Here is a 20,783-nt window from a genome sequence, read left to right on the forward strand (position 1 = left end):
TTGATTTATGTAATTTTATATCTATTTGTCTTACGTTCCCTTCCGATGCTCCTCCCATTCACTATTTCCTGGTTTCGGATACTATGACGTATAGAGCGGTCCCACCTGCTCTATACGTATCTATTCAGCTCGTGCACATCGAGCTTCGATAAACCGCGCATGCGCACCATTTTTCTGCTGCGGTCAAACATATGCCTACAATAACTAGTTGATAATGCGCATGAGCGAAACGTGAACGCGTGCTTGGGAACTGCAATGTAAAAAATGTTGCTCATGTCGAAACATACCAGGATGACGTAAATTGACGGCTGCCTAACGGCCAAAGAATCAATTGGATGAACAACGTGATCGTTGTTTATAAAAAAAATAATAATAATTTACGGGTTGATTTTCGGATAGCCGAGTTGATGAAAATAATATAGGATATCGAAGGTAATATAAAGATTTAGAGGTTTTTGATGAATGAAAGTGATATTTATTTGGGTTGATATGTTAAATTATTTAGAATAGAACCTTTTCTCCAACATAGGTGTGTCCGGTCCACGGCGTCATCCTTACTTGTGGGATATTCTCTTCCCCAACAGGAAATGGCAAAGAGCCCAGCAAAGCTGGTCACATGATCCCTCCTAGGCTCCGCCCACCCCAGTCATTCTCTTTGCCGTTGTACAGGCAACATCTCCACGGAGATGGCTTAGAGTTTTTTAGTGTTTAACTGTAGTTTTTATTATTCAATCAAGAGTTTGTTATTTTGAAATAGTGCTGGTATGTACTATTTACTCAGAAACAGAAAAGAGATGAAGATTTCTGTTTGTATGAGGAAAATGATTTTAGCAACCGTCACTAAAATCCATGGCTGTTCCACACAGGACTGTTGAGAGCAATTAACTTCAGTTGGGGGAACAGTGAGCAGTCTCTTGCTGCTTGAGGTATGACACATTCTAACAAGACGATGTAGTGCTGGAAGCTGTCATTTTCCCTCTGGGATCCGGTAAGCCATGTTTATTACGATTGTAAATAAGGGCTTCAAAAAGGGCTTATTAAGACTGTAGACTTTTTTTGGGCTAAATCGATTGATTATTAACACATATTTAGCCTTGAGGAATCATTTTATCTGGGTATTTTGATATAATAATATCGGCAGGCACTGTTTTAGACACCTTATTCTTTAGGGGCTTTCCCAAAGCATAGGCAGAGCCTCATTTTCGCGCCGGTGTTGCGCACTTGTTTTTGAGAGGCATGGCATGCAGTCGCATGTGAGAGGAGCTCTGATACTTAGAAAAGACTTTCTGAAGGCGTCATTTGGTATCGTATTCCCCTTGGGGCTTGGTTGGGTCTCAGCAAAGCAGATACCAGGGACTGTAAAGGGGTTATAGTTCAAAACGGCTCCGGTTCCGTTATTTTAAGGGTTAAAGCTTCCAAATTTGGTGTGCAATACTTTTAAAGCTTTAAGACACTGTGGTGAAAATTTGGTGAATTTTGAACAATTCCTTCATGTTTTTTCGCATTTGCAGTAATAAAGTGTGTTCAGTTTAAAATTTAAAGTGACAGTAACGGTTTTATTTTAAAACGTTTTTTGTACTTGTTATCAAGTTTATGCCTGTTTAACATGTCTGAACTACCAGATAGACTGTGTTCTGAATGTGGGGAAGCCAGAATTCCTATTCATTTAAATAAATGTGATTTATGTGACAATGACAATGATGCCCAAGATGATTCCTCAAGTGAGGGGAGTAAGCATGGTACTGCATCATTCCCTCCTTCGTCTACACGAGTCTTGCCCACTCAGGAGGCCCCTAGTACATCTAGCGCGCCAATACTCCTTACTATGCAACAATTAACGGCTGTAATGGATAATTCTGTCAAAAGCATTTTAGCCAAAATGAACACTTATCAGCGTAAGCGCGACTGCTCTGTTTTAGATACTGAAGAGCATGACGACGCTGATATTAATATTTCTGAAGGGCCCCTAACTCAGTCTGATGGGGCCAGGGAGGTTTTGTCTGAGGGAGAAATTACTGATTCAGGGAACATTTCTCAACAAGCTGAACCTGATGTGATTGCATTTAAATTTAAGTTGGAACATCTCCGCATTCTGCTTAAGGAGGTATTATCCACTCTGGATGATTGTGACAAGTTGGTCATCCCAGAGAAACTATGTAAAATGGACAAGTTCCTAGAGGTGCCGGGGCTCCCAGAAGCTTTTCCTATACCCAAGCGGGTGGCGGACATTGTTAATAAAGAATGGGAAAGGCCCGGTATTCCTTTCGTCCCTCCCCCCATATTTAAAAAATTGTTTCCTATGGTCGACCCCAGAAAGGACTTATGGCAGACAGTCCCCAAGGTCGAGGGAGCGGTTTCCACTTTAAACAAACGCACCACTATACCCATAGAGGATAGTTGTGCTTTCAAAGATCCTATGGATAAAAAATTAGGTTTGCTCAAAAAGATGTTTGTTCAGCAGGGTTACCTTCTACAACCAATTTCATGCATTGTCCCTGTCGCTACAGCCGCATGTTTCTGGTTCGATGAGCTGATAAAGGCGGTCGACAGTGATTCTCCTCCTTATGAGGAGATTATGGACAGAATCAATGCTCTCAAATTGGCTAATTCTTTCACCCTAGACGCCACTTTGCAATTGGCTAGGTTAGCGGCTAAGAATTCTGGGTTTGCTATTGTGGCGCGCAGAGCGCTTTGGTTGAAATCTTGGTCGGCTGATGCGTCTTCCAAGAACAAGCTACTTAACATTCCTTTCAAGGGGAAAACGCTGTTTGGCCCTGACTTGAAAGAGATTATCTCGGATATCACTGGGGGTAAGGGCCACGCCCTTCCTCAGGATCGGCCTTTCAAGGCAAAAAATAAACCTAATTTTCGTCCCTTTCGTAGAAACGGACCAGCCCAAAGTGCTACGTCCTCTAAGCAAGAGGGTAATACTTCTCAAGCCAAGCCAGCTTGGAGACCAATGCAAGGCTGGAACAAGGGAAAGCAGGCCAAGAAACCTGCCACTGCTACCAAGACAGCATGAAATGTTGGCCCCCGATCCGGGACCGGATCTGGTGGGGGGCAGACTCTCTCTCTTCGCTCAGGCTTGGGCAAGAGATGTTCTGGATCCTTGGGCGCTAGAAATAGTCTCCCAAGGTTATCTTCTGGAATTCAAAGGACTTCCCCCAAGGGGGAGGTTCCACAGGTCTCAGTTGTCTTCAGACCACATAAAAAGACAGGCATTCTTACATTGTGTAGAAGACCTGTTAAAAATGGGAGTGATTCATCCCGTTCCATTAAGAGAACAAGGGATGGGGTTCTACTCCAATCTGTTTATAGTTCCCAAAAAAGAGGGAACGTTCAGACCAATCTTAGATCTCAAGATCTTAAACAAGTTTCTCAAGGTTCCATCGTTCAAGATGGAAACCATTCGAACTATTCTTCCTTCCATCCAGGAAGGTCAATTCATGACCACGGTGGATTTAAAGGATGCGTATCTACATATTCCTATCCACAAGGAACATCATCGGTTCCTGAGGTTCGCATTCCTGGACAAACATTACCAGTTCGTGGCGCTTCCTTTCGGATTAGCCACTGCTCCAAGGATTTTCACAAAGGTACTAGGGTCCCTTCTAGCTGTGCTAAGACCAAGGGGCATTGCTGTAGTACCTTACTTGGACGACATTCTGATTCAAGCGTCGTCCCTTCCTCAAGCAAAGGCTCACACGGACATTGTCCTGGCCTTTCTCAGATCTCACGGATGGAAAGTGAACGTGGAAAAGAGTTCTCTATCTCCGTCAACAAGGGTTCCCTTCTTGGGAACAATAATAGACTCCTTAGAAATGAGGATTTTTCTGACAGAGGCCAGAAAAACAAAACTTCTAGACTCTTGTCGGATACTTCATTCCGTTCCTCTTCCTTCCATAGCTCAGTGCATGGAAGTGATCGGGTTGATGGTAGCGGCAATGGACATAGTTCCTTTTGCACGCATTCATCTAAGACCATTACAACTGTGCATGCTCAGTCGGTGGAATGGGGACTATACAGACTTGTCTCCGAAGATACAAGTAAATCAGACCAGAGACTCACTCCGTTGGTGGCTGTCCCTGGACAACCTGTCACGAGGGATGACATTCCGCAGACCAGAGTGGGTCATTGTCACGACCGACGCCAGTCTGATGGGCTGGGGCGCGGTCTGGGGATCCCTGAAAGCTCAGGGTCTTTGGTCTCGGGAAGAATCTCTTCTACCGATAAATATTCTGGAACTGAGAGCGATATTCAATGCTCTCAAGGCTTGGCCTCAGCTAGCGAGGGCCAAGTTCATACGGTTTCAATCAGACAACATGACAACTGTTGCGTACATCAACCATCAGGGGGGAACAAGGAGTTCCCTGGCGATGGAAGAAGTGACCAAAATCATTCTATGGACGGAGTCTCACTCCTGCCACCTGTCTGCTATCCACATCCCAGGAGTGGAAAATTGGGAAGCGGATTTTCTGAGTCGTCAGACATTGCATCCGGGGGAGTGGGAACTCCATCCGGAAATCTTTGCCCAAGTCACTCAGCTGTGGGGCATTCCAGACATGGATCTGATGGCCTCTCGTCAGAACTTCAAAGTTCCTTGCTACGGGTCCAGATCCAGGGATCCCAAGGCGGCTCTAGTGGATGCACTAGTAGCACCTTGGACCTTCAAACTAGCTTATGTGTTCCCGCCGTTTCCTCTCATCCCCAGGCTGGTAGCCAGGATCAATCAGGAGAGGGCGTCGGTGATCTTGATAGCTCCTGCGTGGCCACGCAGGACTTGGTACGCAGATCTGGTGAATATGTCATCGGCTCCTCCTTGGAAGCTACCTTTGAGACGAGACCTTCTTGTTCAGGGTCCGTTCGAACATCCGAATCTGGTTTCACTCCAGCTGACTGCTTGGAGATTGAACGCTTGATCTTATCGAAGCGAGGATTCTCAGATTCTGTTATCGATACTCTTGTTCAGGCCAGAAAGCCTGTAACTAGAAAGATTTACCACAAAATTTGGAAAAAATATATCTGTTGGTGTGAATCTAAAGGATTCCCTTGGGACAAGGTTAAGATTCCTAGGATTCTATCCTTCCTTCAAGAAGGATTGGAAAAAGGATTATCTGCAAGTTCCCTGAAGGGACAGATTTCTGCCTTGTCTGTGTTACTTCACAAAAAGCTGGCCGCTGTGCCAGATGTTCAAGCCTTTGTTCAGGCTCTGGTTAGAATTAAGCCTGTTTACAAACCTTTGACTCCTCCTTGGAGTCTCAATTTAGTTCTTTCAGTTCTTCAGGGGGTTCCGTTTGAACCCTTGCATTCCGTTGATATTAAGTTATTATCTTGGAAAGTTTTGTTTTTAGTTGCAATTTCTTCTGCTAGAAGAGTTTCAGAATTATCTGCTCTGCAGTGTTCTCCTCCTTATCTGGTGTTCCATGCAGATAAGGTGGTTTTACGTACTAAACCTGGTTTTCTTCCAAAAGTTGTTTCTAACAAAAACATTAACCAGGAGATTATCGTACCTTCTCTGTGTCCGAAACCAGTTTCAAAGAAGGAACGTTTGTTGCACAATTTGGATGTTGTTCGCGCTCTAAAATTCTATTTAGATGCTACAAAGGATTTTAGACAAACATCTTCCTTGTTTGTTGTTTATTCCGGTAAAAGGAGAGGTCAAAAAGCAACTTCTACCTCTCTCTCTTTTTGGATTAAAAGCATCATCAGATTGGCTTACGAGACTGCCGGACGGCAGCCTCCCGAAAGAATCACAGCTCATTCCACTAGGGCTGTGGCTTCCACATGGGCCTTCAAGAACGAGGCTTCTGTTGATCAGATATGTAGGGCAGCGACTTGGTCTTCACTGCACACTTTTACCAAATTTTACAAGTTTGATACTTTTGCTTCTTCTGAGGCTATTTTTGGGAGAAAGGTTTTGCAAGCCGTGGTGCCTTCCATTTAGGTGACCTGATTTGCTCCCTCCCTTCATCCGTGTCCTAAAGCTTTGGTATTGGTTCCCACAAGTAAGGATGACGCCGTGGACCGGACACACCTATGTTGGAGAAAACAGAATTTATGTTTACCTGATAAATTACTTTCTCCAACGGTGTGTCCGGTCCACGGCCCGCCCTGGTTTTTTTAATCAGGTCTGATAATTTATTTTCTTTAACTACAGTCACCACGGTACCATATGGTTTCTCCTATGCAAATATTCCTCCTTAACGTCGGTCGAATGACTGGGGTGGGCGGAGCCTAGGAGGGATCATGTGACCAGCTTTGCTGGGCTCTTTGCCATTTCCTGTTGGGGAAGAGAATATCCCACAAGTAAGGATGACGCCGTGGACCGGACACACCGTTGGAGAAAGTAATTTATCAGGTAAACATAAATTCTGTTTTTGTTTACCTTCACTTTAAAGGGACATGAAACCCAAAATGATTCAGATAGAGAATACAATTTTAAACAACTTTCCAATTTACTTCTATTATTTAATTTGCTTCCTTCTCTTGTTATCATTTGCTGAAAGGTTTATCTAGGCAAGTTCATGAGCAGCAGAGAAACTAGGTTCTAGCTGTTGATTGGTGGATATATATAGATAGATAGAGATAGATAGATATAGATATAGAATGTGATTGGCTCACCCATGTGTTAAGTTAGAAACTAGTAGTGCATTGCTGCTCCTTCAACAAATTATACCAAGATAATGAAACAGAATAGATAATAGAAGTAAACTAAAAAGTTTTTTAAAATTGTATTCTCTATCTGAATCATGAAAGAAACATTTTGTGTTTCATGTACTTTTAACCTCTAAAGTAATCAGGACCTCTTTTAAAAATAGAAAGAATGTGTTTAACTTTAAACAAAAAAAAAAAAAAAAGAGGAAATATCAGGCTCAAATTCAGATAAGGAATCCTCCATTCTCAGAAGAAACTTCACCCTCTGAAGACACAACAGTATCCCTGAGCTCAGGGCACAAAGTACTTGTAGAATGTAAAATATGGACTGACCGTTTATGCTTATTTGAAGGTGGGAGAGAAGCCAAATCCTCAGATACTGCAGCCTTGATAAGTTTTCATGGCAGTAGGCACCACCTCGGCATTAACCTGTAATGAACAAAAAGAGTAGGTGGATTATTACCCAAAGAAACAGCATTAGATTGGTCTGTATGCATTAACAAATCTAAACATGAGCCACATAAATGAGCTTAAGAGAGAACCTCCTCTTTTTTTTTTACAATAGGCATGCCTATAAACGGTCGAAAGTTGTTCAGGAGACTAAGTTTCTAGGTTAAATTTAGTGTCAGAAACATGCTGCTCCATTTATAGCATATGGTAAAGCATTGCAATAAGCACTATTAATCCCCTTAAAAAATCTAGAGGAAAGGAAACCATTTACCCCCCTTTATTGCTTTTAACAATGCATGCTGCTGAGCCGAGTTTAAAAAAACAAAACACTACTTCTGAACGCCCGCCAAACTACTGACAGTTTAAATGGAGCAAAGCATGCCATAAACCCGGTGCGTGCATAACCGCACGCTAACCCGACATGCATACAGCAATGCTTGAGAAAACAGACGTGCGCTAACCCGACATCTAACAGACTAAGGGACGTGCACTAACACGAAGAGCGTATACCTGACGTTGGAAAAACTAAGCACGTAAAAGTATGGGAATAGTGAAGGATCTGTCCCGGGCCATACATAATTACATATACAGAAACTAAATTAGTGTCTATATGTTAAAATAAAATATACTTCCCCATAGACACTTGTCCACTATAAAAAAATAATAGCAGACAGCCAAACCAGTACTGAAACATATATCAGCAGAGGTTATGGAATAGGAGTATAATGTAGATGTATAAAGGGAGGCAGAAGACATGTCCCTGCGACCGATTACAGAGGGTTGATGAATGATTTTCCATGAGGTGAATATCTGATCATAAACCATACCCCAAATACATCCCTCTGACAAGCACTGTACTCTGAGGGTAACCAGGCCTCAACATAGACTGAAAACCCCTTTCACTGAAGAACACATGCACATTTTCATTCTTCAACCACCTCCAACGGAGGCAAAGTAAAGACTGTGGTATGTGTGAGGGGTTTTATTGAGCTCTTGAAATTTGGGAATCTCTGCCTCCTAGTGGTAGAGAAGAGTAATTCCTATGGACTCTCACCACCTGTATGAGAGTTTTTTCAGAGGGCATTACTTATACCTAGAGATCAATTGTTGGTGCCCAAATAGAAAATCAAAAATGAAGGGAAAATTTAGGTTTATTACAACCTTTAATCAGCAAGGCAGAACATGCTGTCATTGCAGAAAATGCATGTCTTCAGAAAGAATCATATCACATATCGGACTGTTCTCTCTTCAAAAAAAAAAAAAAAAGCTGTGTTCTGGCTGCACTTTGCTCTGGATGCACTGTTAAGGGAAACTTACAAAGTGCTGTTTAAGAGAACAGTCAAATATGGAGCAGCTCTGCAAAACTGCAGTGCATTTATTGTTGACTGGTTCTCAGGGATTATTTTCAACCCTGCCCCCAGCCTTTCCCGGTCTGCAAAGCTATGACTTCTGAATGTAAGACGTTCTTGTGGGCAATGCACCTTTTCATTACTACATTTCTACCTTGTGATGTTAGACCAAGAGCAAAGGAAACCAATTTATTCACAAGACATTTTAAAAACTTTAACTTTATTTTTTTTTTGTCTGCAGCTAACTTGTAATGCAAACTTAAAAAATTGCCAAGTAGTGATCAACCTTAGTGTGCACATTACAATGGAGTATCTGGCTTCTCCAAGTATCACAGTACACAAAATATATGACCGCACCACAGTATAGCAGGTGAAAAACTTTTTATGTAAGGACCCAAGAACTAAAAAAAATAGAGACATTTCGGACCTACATGGTCCTTAATCATGCATAGCTATACAGTTGAACATTCAGAGATAAAAAAATTTATCTTGTCCAATCAGATCATTGAGTTTACTAGACTAGACATACTCAACAAAAAAAATTATATACATTAGTGACATGTAGTGGTACAAAAAAATACATTTACAATTAAAGAAATAATTCTATAAAAACAAATGCAAATCATAATCTTCATTCAGGTCATTTGAAAGTAAAGTATTAAGAAAATGAATCCACCATACTTCTTTTTGTTTTAATTGAGCTCTCTATTTCCACCTCTTCTAAGATGAGGTATATGGTCAATGATCTGGCTAACTGAATATCCAATTTAAACAAAATGGACACTGGCAACGTAATCTCTTGATTTAATTGATGTCTTATGCTCACTGAACCAATCTCTAACGGCCCTTGTCTCACCTGTATAACAAAGCCCACATAGGCTTTATTCTCCAGCAGCACATTGCAATAGAATTGCTAATTTAATGTAACTGCCTACTTTTAAAATTTTAATTTTATTTCAAAATGACCTGCAGAAAAGTTTTCACTATATAAATCTTATCGCAGAAAGTGAAGAAAACTAAAATCCGATATCTTTGAGATGTGTGGGCAGTAAGATTCAGACCATTTGGCGATGTGCTCCTACTTTACGTGATAAGTTGGTAAGAAGCCACTTTGTTAGCAGTAGCCAGAATTTTTTATTTCAAGGCTTACAAGGAACCTATCCATGTAGATCATGTACATATTGTGGCTACATTAGGAAGGTGACAAGCATTAATATATTTCCTCATGGGAGGAGGTATATAAGAGGTTATGCTACCTGTAGAACAAAGAATATTATTTATTGCATACAATGGTCCTGTGATATGTACTATGTGGGCATGTCGACACAAGAACTACGTATTAGACTTGGAGAACATTTGTCTTATATCAAAAATGCTCCTAGAGATTTTGAAAATGGCAAAAAAATTGACTAGTGTTGCCAGACATGTGTTTCATGTTTATCAGTCTAAACCAGCTTTAAAATGTTGGGTATTACAGAAATTAAATAATGAGGAAGGGTGGCGATGTTGAGAAAATGGCGCTACAAATGGAGTCTTTAGATTTTCTAACTCAATTCTCTATGGGATGAACAAATTATTTTCAGTGCTTTTTTTATTTTTAAAGTTTAGCGCCTTTCTTTAAAAACAGTGTCTTAACTATGTGGTTTATTGATGAGAAGTTAATTCTGTAATATTAAATTATCACACATACATACAACTAAGTTTCCATCTATGAATAAACTATATATAACTGACATGTAAAAAGTACGATGATTTGTTGATTTAGAGACATGACCTGTTTATTTTATGTAGATGTATAAAGGGAGGCAGAAGACATGTCCCTGCGACCGATTACAGAGGGTTGATGACATGACCTGTTCATATATGATGTCATTCATAAAATAAAGTACCACATAGGGCTAGATTTATCAAAGCCATTCTCCTTTAATCCTGTCCAAAATAGCGCATACAACCTGATCGTCATATTCATCACAGCACTCTGCGCCTATAATTGCGCAAATCTGAAAGAAACTTCTTCGCACTTCGCTCGCATTCGCCCAGACACACTCCCAAGTGCAACAATATACATTAATAGGCGTAATTTAACAGCTCGAGCTACAAATAAGCCCAGTTTCTTATTTATCATTGCGCTGATAGGGAACTTCAATTTCGGCTTCAATTGCGTGTTGTATATTTTGCCATACAGACTGAGGCGAACAGCATTATAATACATGCTTTTACATCTTGTGATGCAGTACTTTCTTCTTTGAACTCCTTTTTCAAAGGCTCAGCTCCAAGAAGAGACTGTTATTGCCAGAAATTTGCGCTTCCACTGGCGCATATGGGTACCAACAGTTTTTTATTTATATATATATATATATATATATATATATATATATATATATATATATATATATATATATATATATATATTTATATTTATTTATTTATTTATTTTTACGATCTTAAATTATCATATGGCAAAAACAGCACAGAAACATTATATAATATAAATATAAGCTAAATATTAACTTAAAAAACGTTTTTTTAATAACCAAAACATGGCGGCGTCAATATTTATAGGGATGTACTGTAATAAATAGGGGGTAAATGCTGTTTCCGACAAGCGAAATTTATCATTATTACGCCCCAGCTCGCCTGCGCAAAGTTATGTTTTTTTTTTTTAATATAAATTCAGGCACACGTGCGCTTCTCCGGAGGCGAGCTGGGGCACAGTTACAGGCAAGACACATACAGAGTTCACCTAGCCTTTGATAAATCTAGCCCATACTGTATACATAAGGTACTGAACTACACATAATGTATAGAATAAAACAACCAACCAGATATAAAACGGCACATGACTGAGAATTATTTACTCATTTGAAGGTACTTACTTATTACGAACAATATAATGTGGTGACTGTGTTGCGGATTGGTTGTTTGTGGGTCATGTGACAGAATATTGTTACATGTAACCTTAAATAAATTCACAAAAGTTTACCTGTAGCATACATATGATCGATACTATGTTATAGAAGATTAACTGCAAGTCAAGTTGCACTTGCAGAGAGTAGCACAAATGTGACGATTCCAAGTTAGTTGTATTAGAAATAAATTCCCCTTATGAAATGTGTACCGATTTGTAAGACTTATCTCTAAAATTTGATTGGATGTATGACTGTCACGTGACTGGTGATGCATTCACACGTGACCACTATGGATGATATTATAAATGGGTGACAATAAATTTTAGTAATACAGGATTTGTCTTTAGTAGGGTGTTTCCTCACACCAGATAATTGTATAGGTAAAAAAAAACGGATATTTAAACTGATACAACTCTAGAGGGATTACCACCTTTGAAAAAGCCCTCTCTGGTGAAACGCGCATCAGGTGTGAATGTGGACTATGCGAAGGAAGGTTTGAAGTCCTCTGGGACATGTTTTACTTAATTACAATACGTTATTTTCTTATTGTGGCAGCATTCATAGTCGTATGCCCAATTCATTGCCTCCGTTGTGGGAATCACAAAACAATCAGTTGAGTACGGAAAGTCTCTGCAGTGAAATTCTTATGCAGTAAGTTTGCGTGTGTATTATGGAGATTGTATGATAAGAACAAATAGCGGATGTCTGCCTTTCTGACGTAGTTTTCTTGGATGTGCAATTACCATCTTAATTAATAGTTTATTTTGCTTATGTTTTAATAATGTCTGTTTTAAAATTTAGTAAAAGTTGTTTTATTTGTGATCAGTTTAGCATGATGGATTAATAATGATGTATACATGGATTGAGAAAATAATTTTTCCAATAAGAGTCCTACAAATCTTACTTTTCTTTCCTTAGGAGGAAATATTTTTTAGAAATATTTAATTAAGGATATAAGGACTCCACCAAAAAATTGGAGATATTATTCATCATTTTAAATAGTAATTAAAGTGGGTGAGGTGTGCTTATGAATATAAATATTGACTATTTGACTGTGTCTGGGAAATATTTGGTTGGCAGCAGTACTTACCCTGTTCTATGTATGACTGAGGGATTATGGGAATTTTGGAGGGATTACAAGATCTGTTATTTTGGATGTTTTTGCCTTCTAGTGAACTGAAGTTTATTCCCACATGCTGGCTCGTGGACTGTCACAATCCTGAAATAAATTAATCCGTTAAAGGAACATGAAACTCAAATATGTTCTTTAATGATTTAGTGTATGTGATTTTAATCCACTTTCCATTTTACTTCTATATAATTTGTTAAATTCACTTGGTATCTTTATTTGAAAAGGACACCTAGGTAGGCTCAGAAAAGGCAATGCATTACTGGGAGCTAGCTGCTTATTAGTGGCTGCACTCAACTGCCTCTTTTCATTGGTTCACCAGATGTGTTCAGCTAGCTCCCAGTAATGCATAGCTGCTTCTTCAACAAAGAATACTAAGCGAACAAAGAAAATTTGATAATGTAATAGAAGAAAGTTGTTTAAAATCACATGCTTCATCTGAATCATGAAAGAAAGTTTCATGTCCCTTTAAGATTTTTTTTTTTAAATGTTTATCTGTGTCTTTATTTCAATATTTAATTTGTTTCATAAGGTTTTTAAATTATGATTATTTTTTTTGTGAGCTATGTTCTCAAGGTAAAAAATGCCTTTAGAAATTCCAACAGGGTCTTCGTAGTACTTACAAGATTTTTTTTAATTATTGTGTTTGGTTTTTTGTTTTTTTTTTAATAGAATTTCTCAAGCACAGAGACCTTTAGATTAGACCCTAAATAAACTTTGTTTTGTTAGTAATGGCGGCAATTTTACTTTAACAGGATTCCCAGGTTGCTGATATACTTGCAACGTCTGCAAATGTGGTTACTCTTACCGTAATGCCATCCTATATCTATGATCATATGGTAAAAAGGTAAGTTTGCAAAGTGGTCTCGATTGGTAAACTACTAATTTATAAAAAAAACAAACCCTAACATATGAAGGTTTTAATCTAATTACATATTTTATATATCCCCATTTACAAACATTGCATGATTGGCTAATATGTGGCTCTCCTGTTACCCTCTCGACCCTCCTATATATCCCCATTTGCAACCCACTGAGATTAATGTACACTTAATACCAGTGTGTTAATCTAATATAATATTGTTGTGTCATAGGAAAACAAAATAAGTGTCGTATGACTGTAAAAAAATCTGTGATGGACGGAGAGACTGCACACTTTGCTTTAATGTTTCTTAGAGACCAAAAAATACAAGAAAATGCACTCAATTAAATTTCTTTGGTTAAAAAAAAAAAAACTGTAGCTCTCTAGTAAATTTATTTTCATATTATGTGAAACATCTCTTCTGTATTTATATTTAATGTGTCAAAATGTAATATGGATATCAAGTTTCACAATTGTTTTATTTTTTAAATTTCCAATTTACTGCTATGAAATTCTACTCCTTTTTATCCCTCTTGGCTTCCTTACCATAAGCTCTGTAGTGTTTTTACAAATGTTGTAAATGTAGTACTCCAGCTCCTTTTTTATGAGAGAATACGGAGGTAGGCCTGGAGTGTGCAGTTACTAAGTTCCAACAAAGGACACCAAGAGAAATAGGTAAATTTGATAATAAAGATAAATAGCAATAGTTTTCAGTGATCACTAACTTAAAGGGACAAAGTTAAAACAAAACTTTCAAGATGCAACTTTCCAATTTACTTTTTATTATAAAATTTGCTTTGTTCTCTTGGTATTTTTTGTTGAAAGCTAAACCTAGGTAGGCTGATTTCTAAGCCCTTGAAGGTCGCCTCTTATCTCAGTGAATTATACAGGTTTTTTTTTTCTTTTACAAGATACAATGAGTTAACGGATTTCATCCTTACTTGTGGGATATTGCCTCCTGGTCAGCAGGAGGAGGCAAAGAGCACCACAGCAGAGCTGTATATATAGCTCCTCCCTTCCTTCCCACTCCAGTCATTATCTTTGCCTGTGTTAGTGATAGGAAGAGGTAAAGTGAGGTGTTAGTTTGGATTCTTCAATCAAGAGTTTATTATTTTTAAAATGGTGCCAAAGTGTGCTATTTTACTATAGGGTGTAGCTGTAATCCTTGTCAGCCTCTAGAGTAGAGCTACAGGTGGCTTTAAGGCAATGGGAACTGGTGGGGTTTTAGCCTCACTGCGCCTCCCATACTTGTGCTGCCCTTCTGGAATATGGTCTTAGCATATAGTAACTAAGGCCCTTCTGTTTCCACAGGACTGCTGGAGGGAGAAGACCTCTTGACACACTGGGACGTCTTCATGCTGTTATGCAGCATTGAGGTAAGTGCAGTCTTTCTTTTTCTGGTGATAAAAGCTCTGACATGGCTGTACACTTGTATTTTGCTGGACAGATGAGATGCAGAGTACTGTCTCCTTGTCCATAACCTGTGGGTTCTCTTAGACTTAAGTAACACCCACTACTATGTTTATTTCTCTTGAGCTACGTGTTACTTTAAGATAATACGTTTATTGGGCCTCTGTTAAGTGTTTGTATGACCAAACAGAGAGGATGCAGAGCAAGGGGTTTATTTGGCTGACGCTGGGGATTTTTGGGTCTCATTGTTACCGGAACCGTCCGGTTTACGTTTCAGGCATTGTTTCTGTATTTACTATTACGGCGCCGTCACGACCGCATGGGCTTTATTGCAACTCTTGCCCAGTCTGACAATATGGCCGTCTCAGTACTGGCTATGGGCTTTAATCACGCCCACGATAGGCGGGGCTTCCTTGGCACGCTGGATTACCGCGTAGCTCTCATTCCCGGAAGTCCCGGTGTCTTGCAGGGTACCGCATGGGTTAGAAGTGAGTGGTTTGCAGCGTCTTAGTGCTGATTCGGAGCCGACTCAGTGGTGGACTGTCTGGTGATCACTTGAGGGGGCAGGTAGGCGCCTCAGCAGAGCTGCTGAGGCGAGGTGCTGGTGTCTGGAGTTTTCAGAAGTTGTCTGTTATTGTAGTTTGCCATAGCTAATTTTTTCCATAACTTCTGGAGTCATTATTTGAGCTTATAATAAAATATAAAAAAGCAAATAAAAAAAAAAAAAGCATATTTTTGTTTTATAGAGGCAAGTTGGTGCTTCTGTTTTTTTATGTTAAACAATGGATTCGGATGTAATTCGACCTGTCCCATGTGCTTGAATGCCCCTGTGGAACCTCCTGTTCCTTTTTGCCCTTCCTGTGTTCAGAGGGCTTTGCATTGTAAAGACCAAATTGTTTGATACATCATTGCCTAAAGCGGATGCTTCTCAAGAGTCTGCAGATTAAATGCAGAGTATGCCGCGGCTTTCTCCCCAAGCGTCACAGCCCAACTCCCGCTCAGGCAGTACCAGGTATTTTGCCAGTTTCTGCCACATTTTACTTTAAAGGACATTGCTGCAGTGATGTCTTCTACCCTTTCTGAGGCGTTATCTAATTTGCCAGATATATTGCACGGCAAGCGTTCAAGAAGTGCCCATTGTGTGGTCAATTCAGTCTCTGTCTCTCTCATGGTGTGATTGAGGACATCCCCGCCCCCAGTGAACGGGAGGGCACGGAGGTCCTGTCTGAAGGTGAAATATCTGATTCTGGGAGCGCCTTGCCTATGACTGACTCTGAAGTATCTTTCAGATTTAAGCTTGAACACCTTCGCCTATTACTAAGGGAGGTGTTGGTTACTCTGGATGATTGTGACTCAATAGTGGTCCCTCCAGAAAAATTGAGTAAATTGGACAAATATTTGGAAGTTCCTTCTTACTCTGAAGTTCTCTTGGGAACTGGAAAAACATCCGAGATACTTGCTAAAGAATGGGAGAGGCCTGGTATCTCATTCTCCCCTTCTCCTATTTTTAAGAAAATGTACCCTATAGCTGATGCTATTAGGGATTCTTGGCAGACAGTTCCCAAGATTGAGGGAGCCATATCTACCTTGGCCAAACGGACTACTATACCTATTGAGGATAGTTGTGCTTTTAAGGACCCCATGGATAAGAAGTTTGAGGGTCTCCTTAAAAAGATGTATGTTCACCAGGGGTTCCTTTTGCAACCAGCGGCCTGTATTGTTACAGTTACCACCACGGCCGCTTATTGGTTTGATGCCCTGGAAGAGTCTCTTAAAGTGGAGACTCCTCTGGAAGAGATACAGGATCGGATTAAAGCTCTTAAGATAGCTAATTTTGTTTATTACAGATGCTTCTCTGCAGATCACTAAATTGGCAACTAAGAGTTCAGGCTTTGCTATATTCGCGCGCAGGGCTTTATGGTTGAAGTCTTGGTCTGCGGATGTGTCCTCCAAGTCTAAGCTTTTGGCTATTCCTTACAAGGGGAAGACCCTGTTTGGCCCTGACTTGAAGGAAATTATTTCTGACATCACGGGAGGCAAGGGTGATCTCCTCCCTCAGGATAAAAAGTCCAAACAGAGAGGGCGACAGTAATTTTCGTTCCTTTCGAAATTTCAAAGGAGTTCCCTCTTCCGCTAAACAGGAAGGGAATTATTCACAAACCAAGTCCACTTGGAGACCCAACCAGTTGTAGAACAAAGGTAAACAATCCAAGAAACCAGCTGCTGCTACCAAGTCAGCATGAAGGGTCCAGATTTAGTGGGGGTCAGACTTTCTCTCTGTCCAGGCTTGGGTAAGAGATGTTCAGGATCCCTGGACACTAGAAATTGTCTCAGGGGTATCAGTTTGAGTTCAGAAATTCTCCCCCAGAGGAAGATTTCTTCTTTCTCGATTTATCTGTAGACCAGATAAAGAGGTGTTCTTACGTTGTGTAGGAGACCTCTTTTCCATGGGAGTAATATGTCCCGTTCCGACTAAGGAGCAGGGGTTTTATTCAAATCTGTTTGTAGTTCCCAAAAAGGAGGGAACATTCCGTCCCATTTTAGATCTCAAAAGTCTAAACAAGTTTCTCAGGGTTCCATCTTTCAAGATGGAAAATATTCGTACCATTCTTCCATTGATCCAGGAGGGTCAATTTATGACTACCGTGGATCTAAAGGATGCATATCTACATGTTCCTAGCCACAAAGATCATCACAAGTTTCTCCGTTTTGCCTTTCTGGACAAACATTTTCAGTTTGTGGCTCTTCCTTTCGGTCTGGCCACAGCGCCCAGAATCTCCACAAAGGTTCTGGGGTCTCTGCTAGCGGTTCTCAGGCCGCGGGGTATTGCAGTGGCGCCTTATCAGGACAATATTCTGATCCAGGCGTCTTAACAGTTAACAAAGTCTCATACCGACATTGTTCTGTCCTTTCTAAGGACTCACGGGTGGAAAGTGAATCTGGAAAAGAGCTTGTTAGTTCCACAGACCAGGGTTCCTTTCTTGGAAACTCTAATCGACTCTCTATCCATGAAGATCTTTTTGACGGACGTCAGAAAGTTAAAGATTCTGAATACATGCCGATCCCTTCAGTCCAATCCGTCAGTGGCTCAGTGCATGGAGGCAATTGGATTGATGGTAGCGGCAATGGACATCATTCCGTTTGCTCGTTTTCATCTCAGACCTCTACAACTGAGCATGCTAAGACAGTGGAATGGAGATTATGCAAATTTGTCTCCTCAAATAGATCTAGATCAGGAGACAAGGGACTCTTCTATGGTGGTTGTCGCCGGATCATCTGTCCCAGGGAACATGCTACCGCAGACCCTCTTGGGTGATAGTGACAACGGATGCCAGCCTGATAGGGAGTTCCAGACTGCTCCCCATCCTGAGAGCTCTGTGTATGGATTCGATCGGAGTCTCTACTTCCCATCAATATCCTGAAGTTGAGAGCAATATTCAATGCGCTTCAGGCTTGGCCTCGGCCAAATTCATCAGATTCCAGTCGGACAACATTACGACTTTGGCTTACATCAATCATCAGGGAGGAACAAGAAGTTCCTTAGCGATGACAGAGGTAGCTAGGATAATTCAGTGGGCGGAGGCTCACTCGTGTTGTCTGTCAGCAATCTACATCCCAGGAGTGGAAAACTGGGAAGCGGATTTTCTGAGCAGACAGACTTTTCATCCGGGGGAATGGGAACTCCATCCGGAGGTCTTTGCCAGCCTGATTCTCAAGTGGGGCAGGCCGGTGTTGGATCTTATGACATCTCGTCAGAATGCCAAACTTCCGAGATACGGATCCAGGTCAAGGGATGTCTTGGTCGCTCAGCCTAGCTTATGGTGTTCCCTCAGTTTGCTCTCCTTCCTCGGGTGAATTGCTCGAATCAAACAGGAGACGGCTTCGGTGATCCTCATCGCTCCTGCGTGGCCTCACAGGACTTGGTATGCCGATCTGGTGGACATGTCGTCTCAGCCACCGTGGAAGCTTCCATTGAGGAAAGACCTTCTCATTCAGGGACCCTTCCATCATCCGAATCTAGTTTCTCTGCAGCTGACTGCTTGGAGATTGAACGCTTGATTTTATCTAAGCGAGGATTCTCTGATTCGGTCATTGATACCTTGATTCAGGCACGTAAGCCTGTTACTAGAAAGATTTACCATAAGATATGGCGTAAATATCTTTATTGGTGCGAATCCAATGGCTACTCTTGGAGCAGGGTTCGGATTCCCAGGATTTTGTCTTTTCTCCAAGAAGGATTGGAGAAAGACAAAGCAGAAATCTGTCCCTTTAAGGAACTTGCTGACGATCCTATTTTTTGCTACACAAGCGTCTGGCAGATGTTCAGTCTTTTTGTCAGGCTCTGACTAGAATATTAATCATGAAATTGTTGTCCCTTCCCTGTGTCCTAATCCTTCTTCTAGGAAGGAGCGTCTGTTACATCATTTGGACGTGGTCCGTGCCTTGAAGCTCTACTTACAGGCGACTAAGGATTTTCGTCAATCATTTTCCTTGTTTGTCGTTTTTTCGGGGAAATGTAGGGGTCAGAAAGCTACGGCTACCTCTTTCCTTTTGGCTGAAGAGTTTCATCCGTTTTGCATATGAGACTGCTGGACAGCAGCCTCCTGAACGAATTATGGCTCATTCCACTAGGGCTGTGGCTTCCTCATGGGCATTCAAAAATGATGCTTCTGTTGAACAGATTTGCAAAGCTGCAACTTGGTCGTCTCTTCACACTTTTTACAATTTCGATACTTTTGCCTCATCTGAGGCTGTTTTTGGGAGGAAAGTTCTTCAAGCAGTGGTGGCTTCCATTTAGCTTCCCTGTCTTGTCCCTCCCGTTTCATCCGTGTACTATAGCTTTGGTATTGTATCCCACAAGTAAGGATGAAATCCGTGGACTCATTGTATCTTGTAAAAGAAAATTAAATTTATTCTTACCTGATAAATTTGCTTCTTTTACGATACAATGAGTCCACGGCCCACCCTGTTTTTCTGAGACAGGTCTTTAATTTTGTTAAACTTCAGTCACCTTGGCTTTTCCTTTCTCTTCCTAATTTCGGTCGAATGACTGGAGTGGGAGGGAAGGGAGGAGCTATATATACACAGCTCTGCTGCGGTGCTCTTTGCCTTTCTTGCTGACCAGGAGGCGATATCTCACAAGTAAGGATGAAATCCGTGGACGTATCGTAAAAGAAATTTATCAGATAAGAATAAATTTCATTTTTTCAATTGACAGTGCTAGTTCATGTGCCATATAGAGAACACTGTACTTACTCCCATGGGGTTATGCAGGAATCAGCACTGATTACCTAAAATGCAAGTTTGTAAATAGAACTGAGATAAGAGGCCAGTCTCCTGAGGCTTAAATAGAAGGTAATCACATAGGTAATTTAACAGTGTTGATTGTGCAAAGGGATTATCTTTTTTTTTTTTTTTTAAACAATAAATTTTTTCAAGTAGTCTGTGCCTTTAAGCAAGATGATTAGGATTGGCCTCAGCACTAGCATTTCTTGTTAAACAACTAAAGTATGGATCAGAACATCACAGATTTGCTTTTAGTCTAGGAGCCATTCATGTACCCCTTTTACTCACAAACAGATCTTTCTAGTATTAGCAGACTGAGATTGGTTGCCTCATTCAAGGTAGCTACATATAAATAGGAATATTCACAATCTGAGGGGGTTTAATCTGGTAAAGGTCTTTAGGTTAATTAGAAACAGTTTTTGTTGCATATACTCACAGAGAGCTGAACTGTGGAAGTGCAAGGAGCTGCTTCCCCCTGACTTTTGTCACAACTGCCTTTGCCATACTAAACACAGTGTGAGAGGTGGCTTACAATATTTCCCCCATGCTCTGCACAGAGCCTCCAGCATGGATTGAATAGTTTTGACGATAAATAAATCTTTGTAAATGCCAGGTGATATTTAGTTACTGTGGAGAGCTGGCTAGTGTCTTGCTGAGCTTCTGTCTAGATTCAGTAAAATGAGTGGCTAGTTTGATAATACACCTTAATAATGCATAAATGTTTTTCATTCAAA

General features: G+C 40.6%; 1 protein-coding gene across 1 annotated transcript in view; it reads left to right on the top strand.

The window, feature by feature from the left end:
- Nucleotides 1-20,783, top strand: part of SDCBP (syndecan binding protein) — an 81,627-nt gene that overhangs the window by 60,042 nt on the left and 802 nt on the right. Inside the window, exon 8 of the mRNA XM_053715063.1 lies at nt 13,247-13,338. Within this exon, the coding sequence (XP_053571038.1) occupies nt 13,247-13,338 (92 nt within the window). The remainder of the gene's footprint in view (nt 1-13,246; nt 13,339-20,783) is intronic.

This window comes from Bombina bombina, chromosome 5, assembly GCF_027579735.1.
Source record: "Bombina bombina isolate aBomBom1 chromosome 5, aBomBom1.pri, whole genome shotgun sequence".
In the NCBI taxonomy this organism is placed as follows: Eukaryota; Metazoa; Chordata; class Amphibia; order Anura; family Bombinatoridae; genus Bombina; species Bombina bombina.